A 19983-nucleotide genomic window follows, 5' to 3' on the forward strand; every position below is an offset into this window, starting at 1 on the left:
AGGACAAAAGGTTGGATGTGTTTGTGTGAGTAATATGTCGGATGAGCCGCCGCTGTGGTATGCGTGGAGTGGGTTTGCAAAGGGCTTCCTCCCCGAAGCGACGCCTGTTGCGACAAAAGCCGCCTTTTCCAAAGGGCTGGGGCGCTTCTCAGAGGTGAGAGAGATTTTAGCACTCCTGCAAATTTTTTTTTTTTTTTTTAATGTGGGGAAGTTAATTTATAAGCAAATCTCTGGATTGACCTCCTTCCCGTGGGGCTGTGTCATTTGTGGAGGAGGAAGGAGCGAAGGAAGCGCTGGCGGTGCGGTTCTGGGGCTGGCGGGCTGCGGCTGTCCCTCTCCCCGGTGCCTCGGTCCCCTCTGCAGCCCAGGAGCCATCGCTCCACAGCAGGGGAGGCGGAACGGCTTCCTAGGAAAGATGCCACAAAGACAAATTATAAATAGTTTGCTGTGGATGAGCATTCGGAGTAGGGAGTTAGAGGCGTCTCTCCCTGATGGAGCCAAGAGGCTGAGGAGCGTTGGGAGCTGTTCTTTAATGTGTTGTGTAGTTTGTCCTCCTCCTGCTGCGTTTCCTGCAGCGTGGCTTTTATTTTATTCCAAATTCAGGGGCGAGTCATTGCTCTGCTTGTGCGAGCCCCAGGGTGTTTTGGACACACAGGCTTGGCTGAACACAACTTGGCACCAGGATGCGGAGTCCTTCCAGTGAGAGCATCCTGGCGAGGCCAAGCCTCCAAGCAGAGCCTCCTGCGTCCCATCCATCCCCCCAGAGGAGCCAAGCGGTGCCGTGCTGTCACCCAGCCGGTGAGCCCCGCCGCTGGGCTGGGGACCGGGACGGGTTTAGGAGCCGCGTGGTGCGGAGCTAAGCTGCGAGCGAGCTCGGGCCGCCTCCAGCAGTTGCTTTAGCTGATGCTGTTTCTTCTAGCAGAGCGTTGCTCATAGCCTGCTGTTCTGTTGAGAAAACTGCTGGCCCGCTGTGTCGGGGCTTTGATGTGCTGGAGGCCCCGATTCAGCCGAGAGGAGCTGCGCTTGTCCTGCGCTTGCTCTGTGTCCCAAGGAAAGGCTCTCAAAGGCTGCTCCCTCCCTGACACGGGGCGGTTGCGTTGGATGGAGGAGCCCACCCTGCCTGGCTGCGGTGCCAGCGACCGCTCAGTCTCTGGCTCCGGGCTTCCCGTTGTCCTTTTCCCTGAAAATTCATCTTTTTTGCTTTCCCTCTGCTCTTTGCTCCGTGGTGTGCGTCCTTTGAGAGGGAAGCGGTGCTGCTCTGTGGGAGAAAAGTCCCACGGCAGTGCCCTCGTGCAGCAGCGTAGGTTTATGGGCAGAGTTTGTCCTTGGGGGATGCCTGAAACCTGACATTTTATATTTTTTTGAGGCGGACTGAGACCCATGTGCTGCGCAGAAGTTGAATCTGCTTCAGCCGAGTGTGAAAATGGGCGGGAGCCCCTCTCTGTCGGTGCCGAGTCTCTCTGGAAGGGGATTTCGGACTTGCAAGAGGGCGCAGCATCCCCCAGGAAGAATTATTTGTCCTCGCTTCAGTGGTGCTCGCAGCACGCTGCCCATCTGCCCCACGCGAGCTGTGTCAGTCACAGACCCTTCGTGCCTCAGTTTCCCCAGCCTCTAAGCTATCTCCTAATAAGTTGCACGGAGTCGCTCTGCGTGTAGCGGGCCTGGAGGGGCTCTCCGAGGAGCAGGGGCTCTCCCCTTAGCGTAGCGAGGGGCACTGACAGCGCGTCCTCCTCCAGCGCTGCCGTGATGTTTTCTGCCCCCGTCCTGACTCCTGTGGCCCTCCCGAAGGCACAGCAAGATGTCGAAGGCCATCAGTGCTGAGCAAAACAAAAAGTAATGCAGCGTAATAGAGACCAGATGTCTTGGTGAGGCTTCGTCCTGTCCCCCTGGTTGTTTGCCAGGGCTAATATTTCTTATTCAAGTCAGGCAAGAGTGAGACTTTGGTTTGTTTTGGGTTTTTTTTCCTGTAAAGCCACAGCTCTGTTCCTGTAGATCTCCTTCTGCTTTTGTCCCTTCCTGAAGGACCTGTGCTCTCGAATCGCTGCACCGACACGCGCCTGCTTCGTGGGTAGTTTCTGTGCTAATAGGGGCTTCCCTTTATTTTGTATTTAATCACTGACTTCAGGGCCGTTCCTCCAGAGAGAAACTTGGCCCGTTACGGCTGTGGGTGGAGGATGAACCACATGAATTCAGCTCAGCCTGTTTTCCAGACTGGATTGCTTCATTGTGTGCAGCTGATGGGGTTTTTATCCCTGTTGAGACCAGCGATTTGGAATAGGGGAGCTATGCTGAGCCTCGAGAGGTAAATAGTGCGTTGCGATACGTTTAACGAATGGTGATGTGAATCACAGAAAAATGTGGAGAGGTGCAGGAGGCGGGGAGTGAATTCCCTTGCTGGGATTTTAGGGAGCGCTAGGAGTGGAGACGTGGCCTTGGCGGGCTCGAAACAGCCCCATTGCTGGGATGTCACCAAAGAAGGCGGCTGTGTAAGTGTCGGGGGGGCTGAAGAGCAAAATAATAATAATAATAATAAAAAAGCAATGCACGGATTTCAAAGCCGTGCCTGCGGTGCAGAGGTAACCCTGCGGGCCCGTGGGTGGATTTATCTTGCGCAGTTCCTTAATCCAAGTTTAACCCACTCAGCAGTCGTGAGCTCTGGCCGGCCGTCTCCTCTCCGGCGCGGGGCCGCTCCGGGCCTGGCTGGCCGGGTGAAGGCGGTGAAGGGATCGGGGAGTTTGGACTGGCCGCAGGAGCGGCTCTGTTCGCAGTGACTGCGCTGTGCGACGCGGGCGCCTCGGCATCATCGGGATACCTTGCGTGAGTAGGTCAGGTGGGATCCAGCCTCATCCCGCGGACATGCAGGCGGTTTAAGGTCCAGAATTTCAGTGTGTGCTGTCATGCTGCACCGGGCTTCTCCTGTGTGCCCCGTGTTTATAGGGAGGGGGGTTTAACGGGATCCTACACGCTTTTTCTCCCTCTACAGCCTGGCAAGGAGGATGTCAAAAGCATTTCCCTGCATCGGATAAACCAGTCCGGGCTGGGAAAGCCCTCTGCAGGTGACCGAGCCACCCGGGATTGCAGGTACATCTGCACCCGCCATGTGGCCGCAGAGCTGTGTCGGGACTCTGGCAGATGCCACCGCTAATTTTTTTTATTTTTTATCAGTTTGTCATCCCAGTTGTCTTGATGCAAATGTTTGAAGGAGCCCAGAAGTGCTGGCGCGAGCAAAGCTCTGGGCAACTCTTCCTTGGACCTGGCTCCGCTCTGTGCCTCTTCAAATCCCGCCTTGCCGAGTTATGCCAAAGGATCTCTTTTTTGCCGGTGTGGTGTTAATTTAAAAATGAGATCGTCTGGGCTTTTGTGGGGCAAGGCTGGGCTCACTAAGAAGGAAAAACAACTTCCTTCAGCTTGCAGGGTCTTTAGGATCTAATGACCACAAATATTTGAAGCATGCGGGATTTGTACCGAAGGGAATGGCAAGCACAGAGGAAAACGTTGTGGGTTGCTGCCTTGCGGACGGGGTGAAAGATGCTATTCATATCGGTTCAGAGTGCTGAACTTTGGTCAGGCTTTTTTCACCTCGGAGTTAGAGCTTAAGTGCTTTGGAAACAAGAGGAGGAAACTGGTCTCTGGGAAGTGACACTTGCATCTGGACACACCGACCCCGTTTTTACTCGCTTGGAATATTTAGAAAGAAATGCCGTGGGTTTCCTCACCCCTTTCTCCGGTGTCAGGAGCTGTAAACAGTTATAAAAATAAACAGATAAAACAAGGTCATTAAATTAGCGGGGAAATACCTCGTTACAAGAACCCGCCAGCGCAGCTTCTGTGGTCAAAACAGGGGCTGGGGGTCGTTGGGGGAACAGACAGGCAGAAAATGGTTCAGTGAACTTCTTTTCCAAAGACAGTAATTTTTTCCACCGTGCTGGATGTGAAAAGCAGGAGGGAACTGGCAATCTGCTTGCAGCGCTTAACATTTGTAAAAGGCATTGTGCCCTTCTGCTGATCACGAGCTGTCTTGTTGTAGCGTATAAGCAATAAAGGGAAGCAGTCAGAGCCGCAGTAATGATGTTAGATTGAATAGAGTGCCTTATTTTATTTTTAGAGGACGATTTCACTTGGCACTGGCGCCTTTATTCTTGCCGGTTATCCGTAGAGATGCACCGCTGCTCTTTTTATCGAGATGGGAAACCAGAAAGTGTGTTCAGTCCCTCATTTATCTTATTTTTAAAACGTAATTAAGTGCTAATCATTGGTGAGGATACATAATCTGGGCATTGGTGTCTGGACTTTGAAAACAGGGACCTTGTCGCAACAAACATGGTTCTTGCACCGGCTCTCTGCTCACCCGTTGCCAGCACCGGCGGGGGATTTCACCATCAAAGCGCCGCGTATCGCCGTCGCCCTCCGTCCTGGAGGGGCGTTAAATGAGCAAAAGCTGAGCACGGGGGATAAACTTCACCTTCTCTAGCAAGAAGGAGAGCCCTGGGTCCGCCCAGCCTGTGGCCCCCTACTCCCAAGCGTTGCAGAATGCCCTTGGGGTGGAGAGCATAAAGCAACCCGGTTATTTCCCCCCCGCCCCTTCTCATTTTGGCTTGCTCAATTTTTTTATCGTCATGGTAACAGGGGAATTTTGTGTAGTGGCTGATAGATGCTTACAGCTCTCTTTCAAGTCTGAGTGGAAGGGGCACCAAGAAGACCTTTAAAACCCAACGTGACCAGCTTGGCGTTGCGCTGGCCCAGCCTAACGTTGCCTGCGTTGGCTTGGGGCGCCTTCCCTCTCTAGACAAAGGCTTTTAGAAAAGGTTTGCACCAACCCTCATCTCGGCTCTCGGTTTCCCTTGAGGCGTATCCCGGTGTGGATTCCTGTTTTCCCACCTTCAGGCCAGAAGCAGGTCTCCTCCACAGATTGTGTCCCTGACTCTTCTTTTGTCTTGTTTCCCTTTCAGCTTTGAAGCGTGCAGACCCGCCACTGCTATGGGAGACTCTGTTGTAGACCCAGCCCGAGGGACAGGCTTGGACCAGGCACCCGGCTCAGCGCCCCAAGGGAATGGCGGGACGTCTCTCAGCGTCATCACGGAAGGTGTCGGGGAGCTGGCGGTCATCGACCCCGAGGTGGCAAAGAAAGCCTGCGAAGAGGTGCTGGAGAAGGTCAAGTTGATGCACAGCGTCTCCTCCGACAGCTTAACAAAACCAGCCGATGGCAGCGAGGCAGAGCGCGCCCCACGGACCGCGGTGGATTTGGTCAATGGAGACATCGGGGAGGGCTGTGAAATCAAGTGCTTGGACGATCCGCCCGGCACGGCCTCTAAGATCCAGGAGGAGGACGAGACCACGGCCAACACGGTGAAAACAGCGCGGAAGCGGCAGAAGAATAACTCTGCTAAGCAGTCCTGGCTCCTCCGGCTCTTTGAATCCAAACTCTTTGATATCTCCATGGCCATTTCATACTTGTACAATTCAAAGGAACCTGGTGTGCAGGCTTACATTGGGAATAGGTTGTTCTGCTTTAGGAACGAAGAAGTGGACTTCTACCTACCACAGCTGCTGAACATGTACATTCATATGGATGAGGACGTGGGAGATGCGATCAAGCCCTACATCGTGCACCGCTGCCGGCAGAGCATCAACTTCTCCCTGCAGTGTGCCCTGCTGCTGGGTGCCTACTCCTCGGACATGCACATCTCCACTCAGCGACACTCCCGCGGGACCAAGCTGCGGAAACTCATCCTCTCGGACGAGTTGAAGCCAGCTTACAAGAAGAGGGAGCTGCCGTCGCTGAGCCCAGCGCCCGATATGGGGCTGTCTCCTTCCAAAAGGACTCACCAGCGGTCCAAGTCGGACGCCACCGTTACCATCAGCCTGAGCAGCAATCTGAAGCGCACAGCCAGCAATCCCAAAGTCGAGAGCGAGGAAGAGGTAATGCCGGGGCCCTCCAAGGCTCAGCCTGCCTGGGAAGGGGCGCCTCTCGGGCTGTGCTCGTGCGGTCGGTTCTCATCTCATAGCTCCTCCTTTGTCGCAGGGGTTTTTTTATCCTAGTTCCTGCAAATGATTGAAGTTTTGATTCCTGTGTCTGTAAGCAAACTGACACTCGCCGGTGGGTCACACTTGAGGATGCTGGGGCTGCAGGGGGGGAGTTTTCTTGGTGTGAGGGGAAGGGAGGACATTAGATGGCTTTAAGATAAGGCAGAAAGCTGGGTCAGGAGGACCGAGTCGCTCCCTACGCTGCTGAATTCCCACACAATTTGGGCAGCTCGGCCGGTCTCTCTGTTTTGCAATCTGCAGCCATCTGATCGCTGTTGGAAATCCGATTTCCTCTTTGTCCCAACTTGTTCAGATTTAGCAACGATGAGGTTTATTCGCAGGCAGAAAAGGCCCTGGGCAACGGAGAGCTGGGAGCAGGAGAGCAGATAAACCCATCAGCTCCGGCGTCCCGGTGCCCTGGCCAAAACGAGCCTCTGGTGCGCACGCCCTTCTGGCTGCAGGGCCGAGAGCTGCAGCTGTGCGGTTTGTCTGCGGCTGCTGCCCTGTGCCGAACTCTCCTTTGGGTTTCTCCTTTTGGATTTCACAGGTCCAAGCCAGTGGAAAGCCAGGCTTTCCCTGCTGGAGGGGCTGGGCTGTGCGGAGGGGACGCTTCCCGTTTCCAGGGTTGGGCACTAATGCGCTTTAATGCCAAAGCAAACGCAATTAAATAGGTGAAGTCGGGCATATGCGCGTTACGTGTCTTCCAAACCCAAATAGCTCCCGTGGGCTCTGCGGTGTTTATTTTTAAGTGTCAAAAAGTTATCGGCACGATGTTGTTTTGGTGCTGAGCTGCTGTGTCGGTGCACACTGTGAGACTGCGCTTGCTGGAGAGTGAGTGTTTTTGCTGGAGCGGGATTTCTCCCAAAGAAAATGCAGATTATTCATTTCACACATCTGCTGACACAGAGACTTCTGGAGCAAAAGCATGAGCAGTATCCTTGGTAGTGGGGATGCAAGGCTGGGGGGAAAAGAGCTGGAAATGGGAATTTTTTATTTTGCTGCTTTGTTTCGAAGGGCTGATGGTTTTTAGCATGAGCATCAGCCTGAGATGGTGAGAAATACAGGGCTGAGATGGGGATGCTGAGTGGGAGAGGAGGATGGAGGAGGTGAGCTGGTGCTAAATGCAGATTTTATGAGCGGTGCTAACCAAATCGGAGAAAAGCAATGCCTCTTCCCCTGCCCTGACTCAGGAAGTTGAAATACTCCCCGGGGAGGTGGATCACCTCTCCAGCAGGGACGGCTCGGCAGGCTGGGAAACGGCTGGTAAAACTCGGTACCAAAGGTCCGGTCCCGGCGAGGCTTCGGCAGCCATTCAGATCAGCCAGACTCCCCGCAGCTCCTTTTCTGGGTCATCCCCGTGCCTCGTGTGGATGAGACCTTGAAAGCTGACTTCCCCGTGGCTCCGTCCAGACATTTGAGATCTCGTGACCGTTTTTGTAACGGTGGAGTATGTCTTGGCTTTCCTGCCTTGCCTGAGATTCCCCCTGTCCCTCGGCTTTGCGCTGGGCTGTAAATCGCTGGAAGGGGCTGTGTGGTCTCCTGCCTGATCGCCAGACGTGGGGAAGGCTCCTTTGGATAAGGATTTGAAGGAGGTTTCGGAGGCGTGAAGCAGCAGTCGTCCGGGTTGGTTTCAAGTTAAAACCGCCCTGTCCCACTCCCTGCGGTTCCGGGGCGAAAACCCAGCTGCGAGCCGGGGTCGTGGCGTTTGCCGATGGGTAAATGAATCTTTCATGTCTCTGCCCGTCGGCTGCTCGGTGGAAAACAACCGGCTGATGAAGAGCAGGGCGCGTCGAGATCTCTCTGCTCACGCTGGCTGCAGCTGCTTGAATAATGGAAACCGAAGCTTTACATAAATGATAGATGAAAGCAGCGCTGCGAAGTTTCTCTTGGCAATGTTTGAAATGTATTTTGATCCAGAGGCTGGGCAAGCTGTTTAAACGGTGCGCAGCAATAGGGATACTTGAGGCGCCGTAAGAACTTTCCTGGCCTCCGAATATCCCCACCACCTTCCTGGACCTGTATTGTTTTAAGCACTGAATGTTAGTGCCTCCTATTTGAAACCAGCAGTCCCTGGAGCTGGCCGGGGCGGGGGCTGGGCAGGTCTGGTGTAAATTCCAGCAAATTCTGGAATTCACTACTTTAAGCTACTTTATACAAATTAATTTTCCCTTGGTCCAGGGAACCAACAAATATCCGAGTTGTGCTGCGCTGGGACCAGCCCTTAGCTTGTTCCCCAAACTTTCTTACACTGAGATTTTACGGCAATAAAATCTCACATGTGCTCATCTGGGAGTTACTTTATTCCCTTTATGCTGCTGTGTCTCTGCCGCCGGTGTCCTCACCGTTGAGCCGCAGGTTGGGAACCCGCTTCTGCTGCGCCTCCCGAGAAACTTCTGTTTCTCTCTTTGCGAAAAATTGCAAAACCTGAATATAAAAGCAAGAAGTCGTTTGTCAGGATTCAGGAAGGCTGCAATGCCTGAATCTCCTTATCGGGCGCTGCCTGCAACGTCTGGTCTTGCATTGGCCTCAGCCTGCAAGCTCATCCAGTGTTCGGCTGTGTGTCTCTCTTTCCAAGCTTAAAAAAAAAAAGGCAGATACAACCCAGCCAAGGGTAAAACGTGACATTTCTTCAGCTGCCCTGTATTGCTAATGCAGCGTTTCTCTGCGCTGCAAACCTGGGGCTGGTGTATTAACATGGGTAATTCGTTGCCTGCTGCAGATGGAGTCAAATCAGCCAGGCCCAGGGGGACGGTCCCGGAGGAGGAGAGGAGCGGAGGCTGATCTGTGGCCAGAGGCTGTTGAAGAGCAGGAGAAATGGAATAAACTCTGTCTGGAAGAGCTGTAGGGAGGAAAAGCCGAAGTGTTGGGCCGGCGCCTTTGCAGGCGGACATAGATCTGAAATACAAGCCGTAGAGGACAGGGCTGGAGCAAGGCGTGCAGGGAGCGGAGAGGTACGGCGAAGGCAGGTACGGCACACCCATCCCCGAAGGGCTCTTGTGGAAGTGTCCTGCAAACTGCCCACGCCGGAGGCTTTGCAGCCTGCTGCGGGGCTTACGTCCAGGCTTTTTCCCGGTGAGGGTTTCCCACATCCAGGCTTCGTCTCCCCTTCATTACTGGAGCCCGAAGCCACTTCTTAGCTCTACCGAGGAGGTGGTGGCACCATGTTGCCTTCTCTCCAGCATCCCTCTGTGTCTGGCTGGGTTATTTTCCCGCCAGTCTTCTCTCCACTGAACAATTTTGGGGTTATTTTCCCATCTCCCATCGATCTTCTCTCCGCTGAGCAATTCTGGCCTCTTCTACGTTTCCCGTAGGTCACCTGCTCCAGACCTCTAGGTTTTTATTTCTCCTCTGGACCTTTGCCCATTGCTCCACATCTTCCTTGAAGCGTGGTGCCAGGTCCTCCCTGTTTCCAGGCTCTTAAAGGTGCCTCTGTCCTTTGCCGCTGGTCCTCTGCGAGGGCCTCCAAGACCTGCTGTTCCCGGATTAGCTGAGTCAGACCCAAAGCAGGTATTAATGCTACTTAAGAAAAAAAAGCCTGCGTTGGTTTTAGAGGGGGGGTGGGGGTGGATATGGCTCTTAGCAAAGTCAGTCGTCACCCCGGGAATGAGTCTGTCCTTTCCCCCGCGGTCGCCTGCAGCTGTGGCACTTTGTTTTAGAGGATTATTCTTCCCGCCGAGGTCTTTACGTTCTAGTTGTCACTTCACGCTGCATAACCACTGTAAGAACGGGCAGGAGAGGTTTTATTTCAAGGGCCGTTTACGCTGTGGGTTTTGAATCCTCACTGAGTTACGTGTCTGTAATATAATTCCATGATATGGTTCTAATGGTATAAATTTATTTTGCATTTGTTACTTTTCAATTAATACGAAGGCATGCAAAGGAAAAGCTGCAAGCTCAAAACTCGTGTCATCTTGCATCCCTCCGGTTCGAGGCGGAGGGACTTGGCCTCTCTTCCAGCCCTGGTTTCCAGGGTGGTGGTTGGGTTTTGCGTCCAGGTGTGTCCCGTTCTCCCGTCCATTTACAGACAAAGGGGGGATTAAATGTGCTGGGGCTGCTCAGCACTGAATTTTCCACCTGAGCAACTTGAGACCTGGAGGGGAGGAACTTGCTGTAACCTGATGCTGGGAAGCGGGGGAGCGCTGGTAAGTGTTCCGTGGTGGGAGATGGTCTGAGCTGTCGTGGTGGGGTGTCTTTGGCTGCGCCGTCCGCTGGGATGCCAGAAGGTGGACGGACTGTGGCCGGGATCCCCGTGCTGCAGATGTGGGCACAGGTTGCTGTCCCAGTGCTGTGCAGCGGGGATGCTTTACTTCTTTCTTGCCCGTTTAAATGTAAAACCTCCAGGACGGGTCCCTGGCTGTCTGCGGCACGAGCCGGTCCTGCCGGTGCCTTCGTTTGTGCAGTAGTGCTGTTAAGTCGGTCGCGCTGGGCAGAAACATGGTGGAGTTGGGCCGGGTGGCTGGTGAAACCTCCGTGGGGTGGAAGCTGGCCGTGGTGGGACATCGTGTCCGGCCCTCCAGGGTTTTGGCAGGGCTGCAGGCAGCAACCTGGAAGCAAAACCTCACCCAGGGCAGAGCAGCTGCTTAAACTTCAGTAAAACCATTCGTGCCTGGGCCAAGCTACCAGAAGCATCTCGGGCTGACCTAGAGATACCCGTTGGGGTGAGGGAGAGCTGAACTTGGAGCAGAGAAAGTCATCTGGCTGTCTGATCGCCTCCGTTTTACCTAGCTCTACAAAACTCAAGCCTTGCTGGCTTCGGGGTGGTTGGTTTTTGATGATGCCTCCTCCGTCACCGGGGGATTTGTTGCACAAACGGGTTGTGCTGCCTTTGCAGCATGCAAATGCCTTTGCCTCGGTTCCTCCTCGGCAGGCGCTGAGCAGCGGCGGCGGCACCTTAACCGCTCCCCGCCTCCCCGCTCTCGTCTCCCCCGGCTCTCTAGGGATGGACGAGGACCCCCCGGGGTCTGCGCTCCGCAGCCGAGCCGGGGCTTGGCTGAATTGGCATTTTTGGGGATGAGCGTGCCCGGGATGCGCTGCTGCTCTGCTGCACCTCTCCGCCTTTCTCATAAGGCTGCTGCTTTTGGAAAATGCTTTTCAAAGATGAAACCCCACGACTCCAAGTTAAAGCCGAGGCTGGTCGTGAGCTATTTCTCTCCCCAGTTTTCCTGTCTAGCAGGCTGGGGTTTGCACCAGTCACCGATACTCAGGCCTTTATCTCCCTGAGAGCCGTGCTCCACGATTTGACCCCGGCGTCCCCGCCAGCGTGGCAGGGTGCAGTGCTGACGGTGCTGAGAAATCCAGGACCGTGATGGTGAGTCCTGGAGTTTAAGTAATTTCAATATTAGGGCAGATGCACCAAAGTTTACAGCTGAGAGCCTGCACCTGGATGAAACAGGGAGGATGCTCCCCGTGCCCCCCTCTGCTTCCCACCAGCGTTTTAATTCCTGAAGCCTCGGAGGTGGGAAGAATAAATTACACTGGCTGCCTGGAGAGGGCTGGTTCGTCTCACAGATCCCTTCACAAGCTAAGGTCAAGGTTCAGAATATGCAGAGCAGGGAGGGAAAAACAGCTTCTTTTTTTTTTTTCTTTTCATTTTTTTGGCCAACTGGATTGAAACCAGCCATTTTTAAATGGGAACGGCTTGCTTTAGGTGCGAGCCTGAGCCCAGTGCCTGCTCGGAGCCGGGCTGATGGTGGAGAGAGCCGGGCAGGCTTGCGTCTCTGTGCAAACAGAAATGTTTGGCTGAACTGGTTCCACTAGTCAAGTGAAAAAATTTTAATTAGAAAACTGCTAATTGAATAATCAGTTAAGAATCTAGGCTGGCTGCCGGGAAGGGAGCACTGGAAACAGCAGCTTCTTAAATGCCAGCTCCTCGCTGTTAACTCCGGGCCGTTGCGCGTGGGTGGCTGGTGGAGGAAGAGCAAAGCTTTCACGCGACGCCAGCGCTGCCCACGGCGTGGGGTTTTATTTTTTTTAACAGCGGCATCAGCATTATCTTGAGAAACAGCAGTGAGGGTTTATATGTAAATCTGTTTATATCTGCGTTTCTGCACGGATTCGCTTATTGGAGCGTGTGCGCTTGCAGGCGACTTCTGGAAATGAAAGCTGCTTTTTATTCAAGGTTGCCCGACGCGGCCAACCCTGGTCTTTCGCTTCTTAGCCCACGTCCCTGCCCTGCCTTTGCCAGGCTGTGAAGAAGCCTTGGCCTTTTACCTCTGGAATTGCACCTTCAGCAGCACTGGCAAAGGTGCTTTTTCTGGTAGAGCTTGTTTCCCCGCTGCGATAAGAGCAGCGTGGCTGCCGGAGAATCACTTTCGATGCTGTCGTGGCACATCGCTGCGAGGGCGGTGCTGCCGGGTGTGCCGCGGTCCCACGGACGGGTCCGAGTTGGGAGGCTTTGCATCTTTTCTGCATCGTCCCTTCGGATGTGGTCGAGCATCCCTCTGCCTGCCGGGCTTCTTGACCACGGTGACAGCAGTCACTCAAGGTGCACGGTCTGACTCCGGGCATCCTGGTCTGATGTCTTCTAGCTACAGCTTTACATTTCCCCATAACACAAGCAGTGTTGGTGAGGCGCTTGCCTCTCAAGAGCTGTCTTGATTTTAAATTATTTTTTCAGATATAAAACACTGCCATCCATAATATCTGTTTTAGTTTTATAACAGGTAGGAAAGTCCTGTGAAGGATTTGTGGAAGCGAAAGTGATGTCTGGGCCAAGGCGTGCCGAGCTCGCTGTCGAGCGCTTTACAAAGAGAGATGAAGTTATTTTTATCGGTGTGATGGTATGTGTTTACTGGGTAGCAACTTGTGCTGAAGGTTCCTACATCTTAAGAAAGACCAAGAATTTTAGCTTTAAAACCCCAAAGCAAACCCTGGAGAGATGGTGGCTGTGGATGAGCCTTGTCCCAAGTCAGGGTGGAGCGACGGGTAAAGGGGAGAGAGCCAGCGACGGCCACAAACCGTAAACACCGCTTTGCACCTACGTTTCGGCCGAGCCAGGGTATTAAATGTTCGAGGCTTCTTGTTTCCCAAGTGACAGATCTGGAAACTCGCCCGCGCTTGGCAAACAGCTCGTCCATATGCCGAGTTTGCAAGGGAGAGGAGTCGTGCTGCTGGCACCCTTTGAATGTGGTTCGTTTTCCCGCTCCTTCCAGCCTGGTTTCCTGGGGAAATGAGTCTCGTGCGATCCTCGTCTCCTCCAGCAGGAACTTTTTGAAGCGTCAACCCAGAGAGGAGAAGCCAGAAACGTGCCGGGTTTCTTTACGTTTTGCCGAATTGCCTGCTTTGCAGAGGTTTGTGCCCCTTGATGCCGGCCAGCGTGCCCCACGCCGAAGCAGCCCCCCAGGTCCCCGGCGAGGGGACGTGCAAGGTGTCGCAGGAAGCTCTGGGATGGCTGGAGCTGCTGCAGGGGGAGCAAGGCTTGAGGGATGTAGGATGCATCTGGAGGAGCCCAAACTTTGCTAGGTCTGCTTGCACAATGAGCTGTGTTCCCTGTTGCACTTTTTTGTTGCAGTTTGCTGGCTGGCTGCTGTAAAACTACCTGACCTCGCTGGGGAAATCATCAGATACTGAAAAGAGACCGCAAAAATGTCTTTCCTTGGGTGGCCAGCAGATCCGGCTGCCCCGCTGTGTCCCAGGGCAGAGCCGTGCTGCGATGAACCGGGGCGGAATGGGGAATGACCGAGCCCTCGGGGGGCTGCAGCAGGTCCTTCTGCAGCCGTGTCCTTTGGGTGAAGCAGGTGGGTTTAGGCCAAGCTCTGCCCCAGCTTTTCCTGCCCCTGCAGCTCGTCGTCCTTCGGAGTCGGGGAGCGAAGCTGCCCGTGAAACGATGTTGCTGGAGGCGCATTCAGGTGGGGAGGAACTGGCTCCGAACATGTCCGGAGCTGCTGAGATTACACCAGAGGGTTAGACGCTAAGCAAAAAAAATAAAATGCATTGAATTCCCCCTCCAAGTTCGTTATTCCTGTTCTCCCGATCCAGGCCTCGTGCTGCTAGCAGGTTTTGTCACTCGGGCCTGGCATGGCCATCAGGTGATTTGAGCCGCAGCAGATACCGGCGCTTGTGCCACCTTCCCGGAGAGGAGGTTAAAAAGCCGAGGTCTTGGCCGTGCTCAGTCCGGGGGGCGGCTTAATGACAGAGCCGGGGCTGAACCTCGGAGGAACTTGCCTTGCCCCACGCCAAAGCCGGCTCTGACTCATTTTCTGCATGATGCTGCAAACTCGTGTTGCACCGGCACGAGGCCGATGGGGCTCCCGGCGGCACCGTGCAACGCGCCCCTGGCTTTGGCAGCTGTGCGTCGCACTGCAGCCGGGAGAAATTGGCAAAATCCCGGCGCAGGTGACCTCTGGAGATCAGAGTCCCTATTGACGGGGGCACCTCTGGTGGGTTTTGGGCTCATGCAAGCTGGAAGCTGCCTGGTTCAGCTTAGAAACTGCCAGCGCTGTAGGTTGTCTTCAGAAAAATCAAAGCTTTAACAGGTCGAGCTGTGGGTTTGCCTGGAGAGTTCAGATTCGGCAGCGGGAGCCCCGGCTTTCTTGCTCCATGATGGTTCACGCCGGCGGTCCCGTCTCCGCCGGGAGGCTCTTGCAGGCGCTGCCCCAAGCGCGGCTCTTTTGCTCCAGCGTCACAGGTACTTTTTGGTATGCTTTGCGAGCGGGATAATTACCTCCTTGTTGGAAGGTAGACCCTTCATTTAGACGTGTTAATGCACTGACACCTCTTAAATTCACCGAAGGGCTTTGGTTTAACGGCAGGTTTTGCTGAGCTGCACGCTGCCTGCGCGGGGGGTTGTCTGCAGCTCCTGTAGTTGATGGTTGCGATTTTCAGAGCTGACGTTTTTTTATAAAGTTGGTAAATCACTTTTTAAAGGTTTCCAGCGGGACCAAAGTCCTAATGGCATCGCCGGTGCCGCGTGCGAAGCCGTTGGGGAGCAGAGGCTGTGCAAGGCGAAGGAGAGGTTGTGTGTGACCTCAAAAGTCGGGGCATTTAAGACTTTCAAATGAAAACTGGGGGCTTGGGTCCTAAATCTGAGAGGAATTTGAAAACTCTGCCCTCAATCATTGCAAACTGGCGGAATAGGCTCCGCTTGAAAAATGTACCGGGGATGGGGTCCGGCCCCGGCTTGCCTCGGCGCGGCGCGGCCGGGGCCGCGGCTGCAGAGGCTGGAAGAGGAGCAGCCCAAATCATCCGTGGGATTTGCGTTACAGCAGAGGATGCATGGGTGCTACGAGAAGAGGAACTTCTAAAATGGTGCTTATTATAACGGGTGTTGAACTGGGCAGAGCACCTCCGGTAGACATGTTTTAGAGGTGGCAACTCGTGTTCTGCCTACGAGCAAACGTAGCAAGACGGTGTTTTTAAAAGCTTTTCAGCTTACCTCCCGACGGCGCCGTCCTGCAGCCTGCTCCCGATGCTGATCCCCTGGTTAGAGATTTTTTTATTTACAAAAACCAGGGGAAACTCTGATCCTGAAATACCTTGATTTAAGATCCAGGCATGAGACTGGTGCCTGGGAAGAAGGCAGCGACGTGAGCCTGTAGCAGCCTCCGGGCTCCAGATATTTTTTCCTTGGTGAGCCTTGCGGGGTCTCGGTACTGTTAGGGTTTTTATGTGGTCACGCAGAAGCGATTAATTTAAACGCTGTTATTTTTTATGGTGAGACTAAGCCTGGTGGAATTAGCGTATCCCTGTAATTAACATACTAAATCCAAACCTGTTTATTTCTTTTTGGGAAGTGGATTTTAAAAACCTATTACACACCAGTCTCAAGGGTGGGAAGCTCCATTATTATCTCTTTTTGCACGAAAATAATGGATTTATGGGCTGTAAGTGCAGTGCTGCAGAAATCGTGGAAGGGGCGGGCTGGAGATGGAGACGGCCATTAGGGTGGATGCAGAGCGTGGCTGTCGGTGGCTGCAGGGAAACCTGGGCGATGGCGTGCGCTCCTCCGCCGATTGATACCGTCTCGTCAACGTGATCATGAAAATAGTTTAATTGTCAGATTTTTTAATCTTTAGGAAAGTTTCCATGGGGTTAATTTTATCTGCGGAAATGAGAGGCTAAATTAGAGTCCGAGGGAGAAGAATAAAGTGGTTTTGTTGCTGGGGAGAGGCTGGTGGCGGGGCAGAGTTGGGGTAACCGCGGCAGGGACCGTGAGCGTCCCTGCCTGCCGTCGCAGCTCCCGTCTCTGCAGCTGATTTGAGCCAAGGAGTTCAGAGCTGAAACCTGAGTTACACTTCTGGGGTGGAAGAATATTTAAGAGGATGTAAATGGAGAAAAATCTGTGGGGGTTTTATGGGCATTTAGCAATAGGGTCTGCCGATGAGCCGTGAGCCCTGCTCCCTGTTTGGTACCACCACGAGCGGCCTCGGCCGGAGGAGGCTCCGGTTTAGATCCGTGAAATTGTTGTCGCGTTACTCTGGAAGCATCACGTGCCGGTTGAGGTGCTGCTTCCTACCCAAGAGTAAAAGGCAGCAAAATTGTGATGGGTGGGGGAAAAAAAAAATTAAATGAAAAGTGATCGTTATGAACCTGGAGCTAAACTATTGCTTTTTCTCCCCTTCTCCCTCCTTCCTCTCTCTCCTTTTAAACAAACACCACCACCCAAAACCACCAACAAACCCCCTTTCCTCCGTTTCCCAGGAGCTCTCCTCGAGTACGGAAAGTCTCGATAAGTCATTCTCTCCCGTAAGTGGCCCGTTTCGTTCCCGCGCCCGGGCTGCCTGCCTTCCCCGCGACAGCAGCATTTCCTCTCTGCCACGAAAAAACTAAACCCCGGCCCCCGGCGATGCACCGCAACCGGCTCTGGTCCCCAGCCGTCCCCCCCAGTCTGCACCGCTTGACCCCCCCCGGCGGGGGCAAAGCCAGCATCCCCCACCGCCGCTGGCGCCGCGCCGGCCGCCTCTCGTGCCGCAGCAGCCAGGGCTGCGGCGGTGCCGGCTTCGTCTGAGCGTTTCCTGCTTGTTCAGCAAAACGCTGTCGGAAACAGAGCTTTGGGCAAATTTGCTTGCACCGGTTTGGCTAAAATAAAGCAGAAAGCCCCGAGGGGCTGGGGGGTGCCCTGGGTGCTCATTTCCTCCCCCCCCAAAAAAAGGCAGCGAGGGAGAGCGAAACCCTCGTACCGCCAACAAAGGGCAGAGGCAGGGGAGGGACTTGGCTGATGCTGCCGATTTCGGTCTGAGCAGTCGCTGGCCTTTGCGTGGCGGCGTCCGCAGATGAAAGAGGAAATGCTGTTTCCTTGAATTTTACTTAAAAGTTCTCTGCCAGATGGGATTTAATTTGCTTTTTCCACGAATCATTATTTTTCCCCCTTCTGTGTGTTCAACTTTGGTCTTTCAATCAAAACCCCGCGTTCCCCTAATAGAGCGTTTTTCTTTCAAAATGAGCCTTTTTCATTATTATTTTTTTTTATAATCAATAGCATCTTCCTCATCTGTGTCATTCTCCTGCCGGTGGGTGTGTGTTCTCCGTCTGGGATTCCCGGAGGGCTTCCACACGTTGAATGTGTAGTCCATGATCAAAACCACTTACCCGGGCAGCGGTGCCTTGCGCAGCCCCCATCCTCCAGGACGGGGTTTGTGTGGTGAACTCGGCCTTTTTGGCCTCTGCACAGTTATTTGCCGCGGACCCAGCTCTCGTCCTTCTGTGCCTTCAGAGGGAAGATTTTCACACCTCTTACGCGTGGCGCGGTGCAGGCAGGAGGCTGGCAGCAGCGTTGACTCTGCGGTCGCGTACAGACACAGGGCACAAGGCTTTTACCCCTGAGCGCACCCCGATGCAGACTTCTCCTTTTACTTTTTATAAATCTCCTCCAACTCCACTGTTTTTAAGAGGTGCAAGGGACGGTCGGATGCTCAGGCAGCTGTGGGTGCTGGCAGTTGGGTGGGAGGTAGGACACCGGGCTCTGAGTCCCAGTTTGCTTCCCAAATTTAGTTAAGTTGCTTTATTTTTTTACCCCTCCTGCTCTTCCCAGCCAAGCAAAGGCAGCGACGTCTCTTCCTCCGGTGGCTTTTTGAGGCTTGGCGTCGGTGGAGCGCTTGCAGGCTCCTCGGTCCCAGGGCGTCGCAGGAGCATCCTCGCAGCCCTCCGGCTGTGGCCGTGCCACCCATCTCACCGTCACCTGGGGCCGGGCGGTAGCGAGGGCCCGTTCCTCTCCCCTGGGGCAGGAGACCTTTTCTTCCAGGCTTTGCAGACCCAGGTTGTTTATCCACGGCCGATGGTTATGGCAGCAGCTGGGGCTCTTCGCAAGCATTTATGCCAAATTTGAAAACCCGCTGCAGGCACCTGCACCGAGCCGAACAGTCACGGCATTTATAAATCACGTCAGGCATCGGTTATCAGCGCCGATGCCGAAATCCTCGTGGCAGGCAGCTAAGCTAAAGGGACCGGGTAGCAGCTCCGCTCCGCGCCGCTGAGTCGTTTCCAGCTCTGAGTAGGTCAGGTGGGTCTCGCTCCCGTGGAGCGAGGGCCGCAGAAGTGGGGGGCGGCCACGGTTTTGCTGTATAAAGCTCTGAAACGACAAATTGTGGTGGTTTGAGCGGAGGAGAGGTGGGACGTCAGGGTGAAGGTAGGTAGCACAGCAGAAGACACTTTGGCCGCTGAGGCTGGAAAGCATCCCAGATGAACCCCCCGGGTTTTTGAGATGCTTAAACCTCACCCAGGCGTGACGGCTTGCAGAGCTGGACCAGCCTGGCCCCTTCGCTGCGTGGTGATGCCTCCGGCACTGCTCGGGTGCTGTCGGCCGAAGCTGGGTCTCCCTCCTCTGCCAGTCCTGTAGCCAGGAACGGATCTGTGTTGTCGTCCCTGCCCCGTCCTGGGAAGCGGTTTGAACCCACGCAGGGAGAAGGACGCTCCTGGAGTGTGTCTTACCAAAACAGAAACACAAAGCCTTGCCTAATTTAAGAGCAGGAATATTTTTTTTTCAAAGCACTGCCAATGAAATGTTTTGCTGTAGTAGAAAGTAAATGGTAGAAAGTCAATATTTATGTTGGCTCAGAGCACCAGAAGGATCCTGCGGGTGGTCAGATGCGGGAAGATCATCTCCCATCCTCCTCTCTTCGCTTGGCTTCGGGACCGTGATATTAATGAGCCAGGGCAAAAGCAGCTCGCCGCAGCCCCTCTTCAGCGTGACGGCTTTCTGCAGCTCTTCGGGCAGGCTGGAGGCGGCGTTTCCTGCGATGGCTCCGGCCCGGGGCGGCCCCGCTTCAGCTGATGCCATTTTCCGAAGCTACTTCTCTATAACAGGATGCGAAACTTCCCGTGCTGAGTCCCCCGATAATGCCGAAGACCGGAGCAGCACTTGGTGGGATGCCTTTGGAGTGGGACGGGATGGGGAGGACGTTTCCCGGCCACGTGTTTCTGGCTGGAGGAGCTGAGACCTGAAGGTTTTCAACCGGAGCATGAACACTGGAGGTGCAGAACGGGTCACGGAGGCGGCAGGGCGCTCCCGGGGTCGGCACGGCTTTGTTCCACTCGCTGTGAAACGGGGAGAAGATGCTTCAGGAGATGCTTTGGGATCCCTGGAGAAGAAGGGCTTTAAAAACTGCCTGTGCTTGTGAGACACAGATCGATACAGGTCTGAACCAGGAGGACTTTGCTTGCGGTCTGCTCCTGCACGTGGGCACCGTCTCGCCTGGGCACAATCCCAAATTCCCACGTAGCCGCTCTTTCATTAAATTATTCTGCTGAGACAAGTAGCGCACAGAGACCTCAGAGCAAGGGGGTACGGGGCTGTTTTGGTGACAATATCAACTGCCAAACCTGGACCCCTGCCTCAGCCAGAGAGCGGAAGGTCCTCGGAGGAGCAGGGACATCGCAGCCGTCGGGGTTCGATGGAAGAGGCATCGGGAGGAGCAGAGCATCCTTTGAATATCGTTCCGCTTTTTGCAGAAATTGGATTAAATGCAATCGAGCAAAATGGTCCTGGAGGTCAAGGAAGCGCTGGGGCGCAGGGTGGGCTGGGTG

At 54.4% G+C, this 19983-nt stretch overlaps 1 protein-coding gene across 4 annotated transcripts in view; it reads left to right on the top strand.

Moving 5' to 3' along the window:
* The window catches only part of PI4KB (phosphatidylinositol 4-kinase beta), a 28938-nt gene that overhangs the window by 2220 nt on the left and 6735 nt on the right, over positions 1-19983 (top strand). For 2 of the 4 annotated variants that reach the window (XM_087771879.1, XM_087771877.1), the window contains exons 3-4: positions 4950-5919; positions 16663-16707. In XM_087771879.1, coding sequence (XP_087628005.1) covers positions 4978-5919; positions 16663-16707 — 987 coding nt within the window. In that variant the 5' untranslated portion in view covers positions 4950-4977. Of the gene's footprint in view, positions 1-2222; positions 2303-4949; positions 5920-16662; positions 16708-19983 lie in introns of those variants that run through there. The other 2 variants (XM_009467071.2, XM_087771880.1) reach the window with 2 other exon arrangements.

This window comes from Nipponia nippon, unplaced genomic scaffold (genome assembly GCF_047370975.1).
Source record: "Nipponia nippon isolate SJK-2023a ecotype South Korea unplaced genomic scaffold, ASM4737097v1 scaffold_36, whole genome shotgun sequence".
Lineage (NCBI taxonomy): Eukaryota > Metazoa > Chordata > Aves > Pelecaniformes > Threskiornithidae > Nipponia > Nipponia nippon.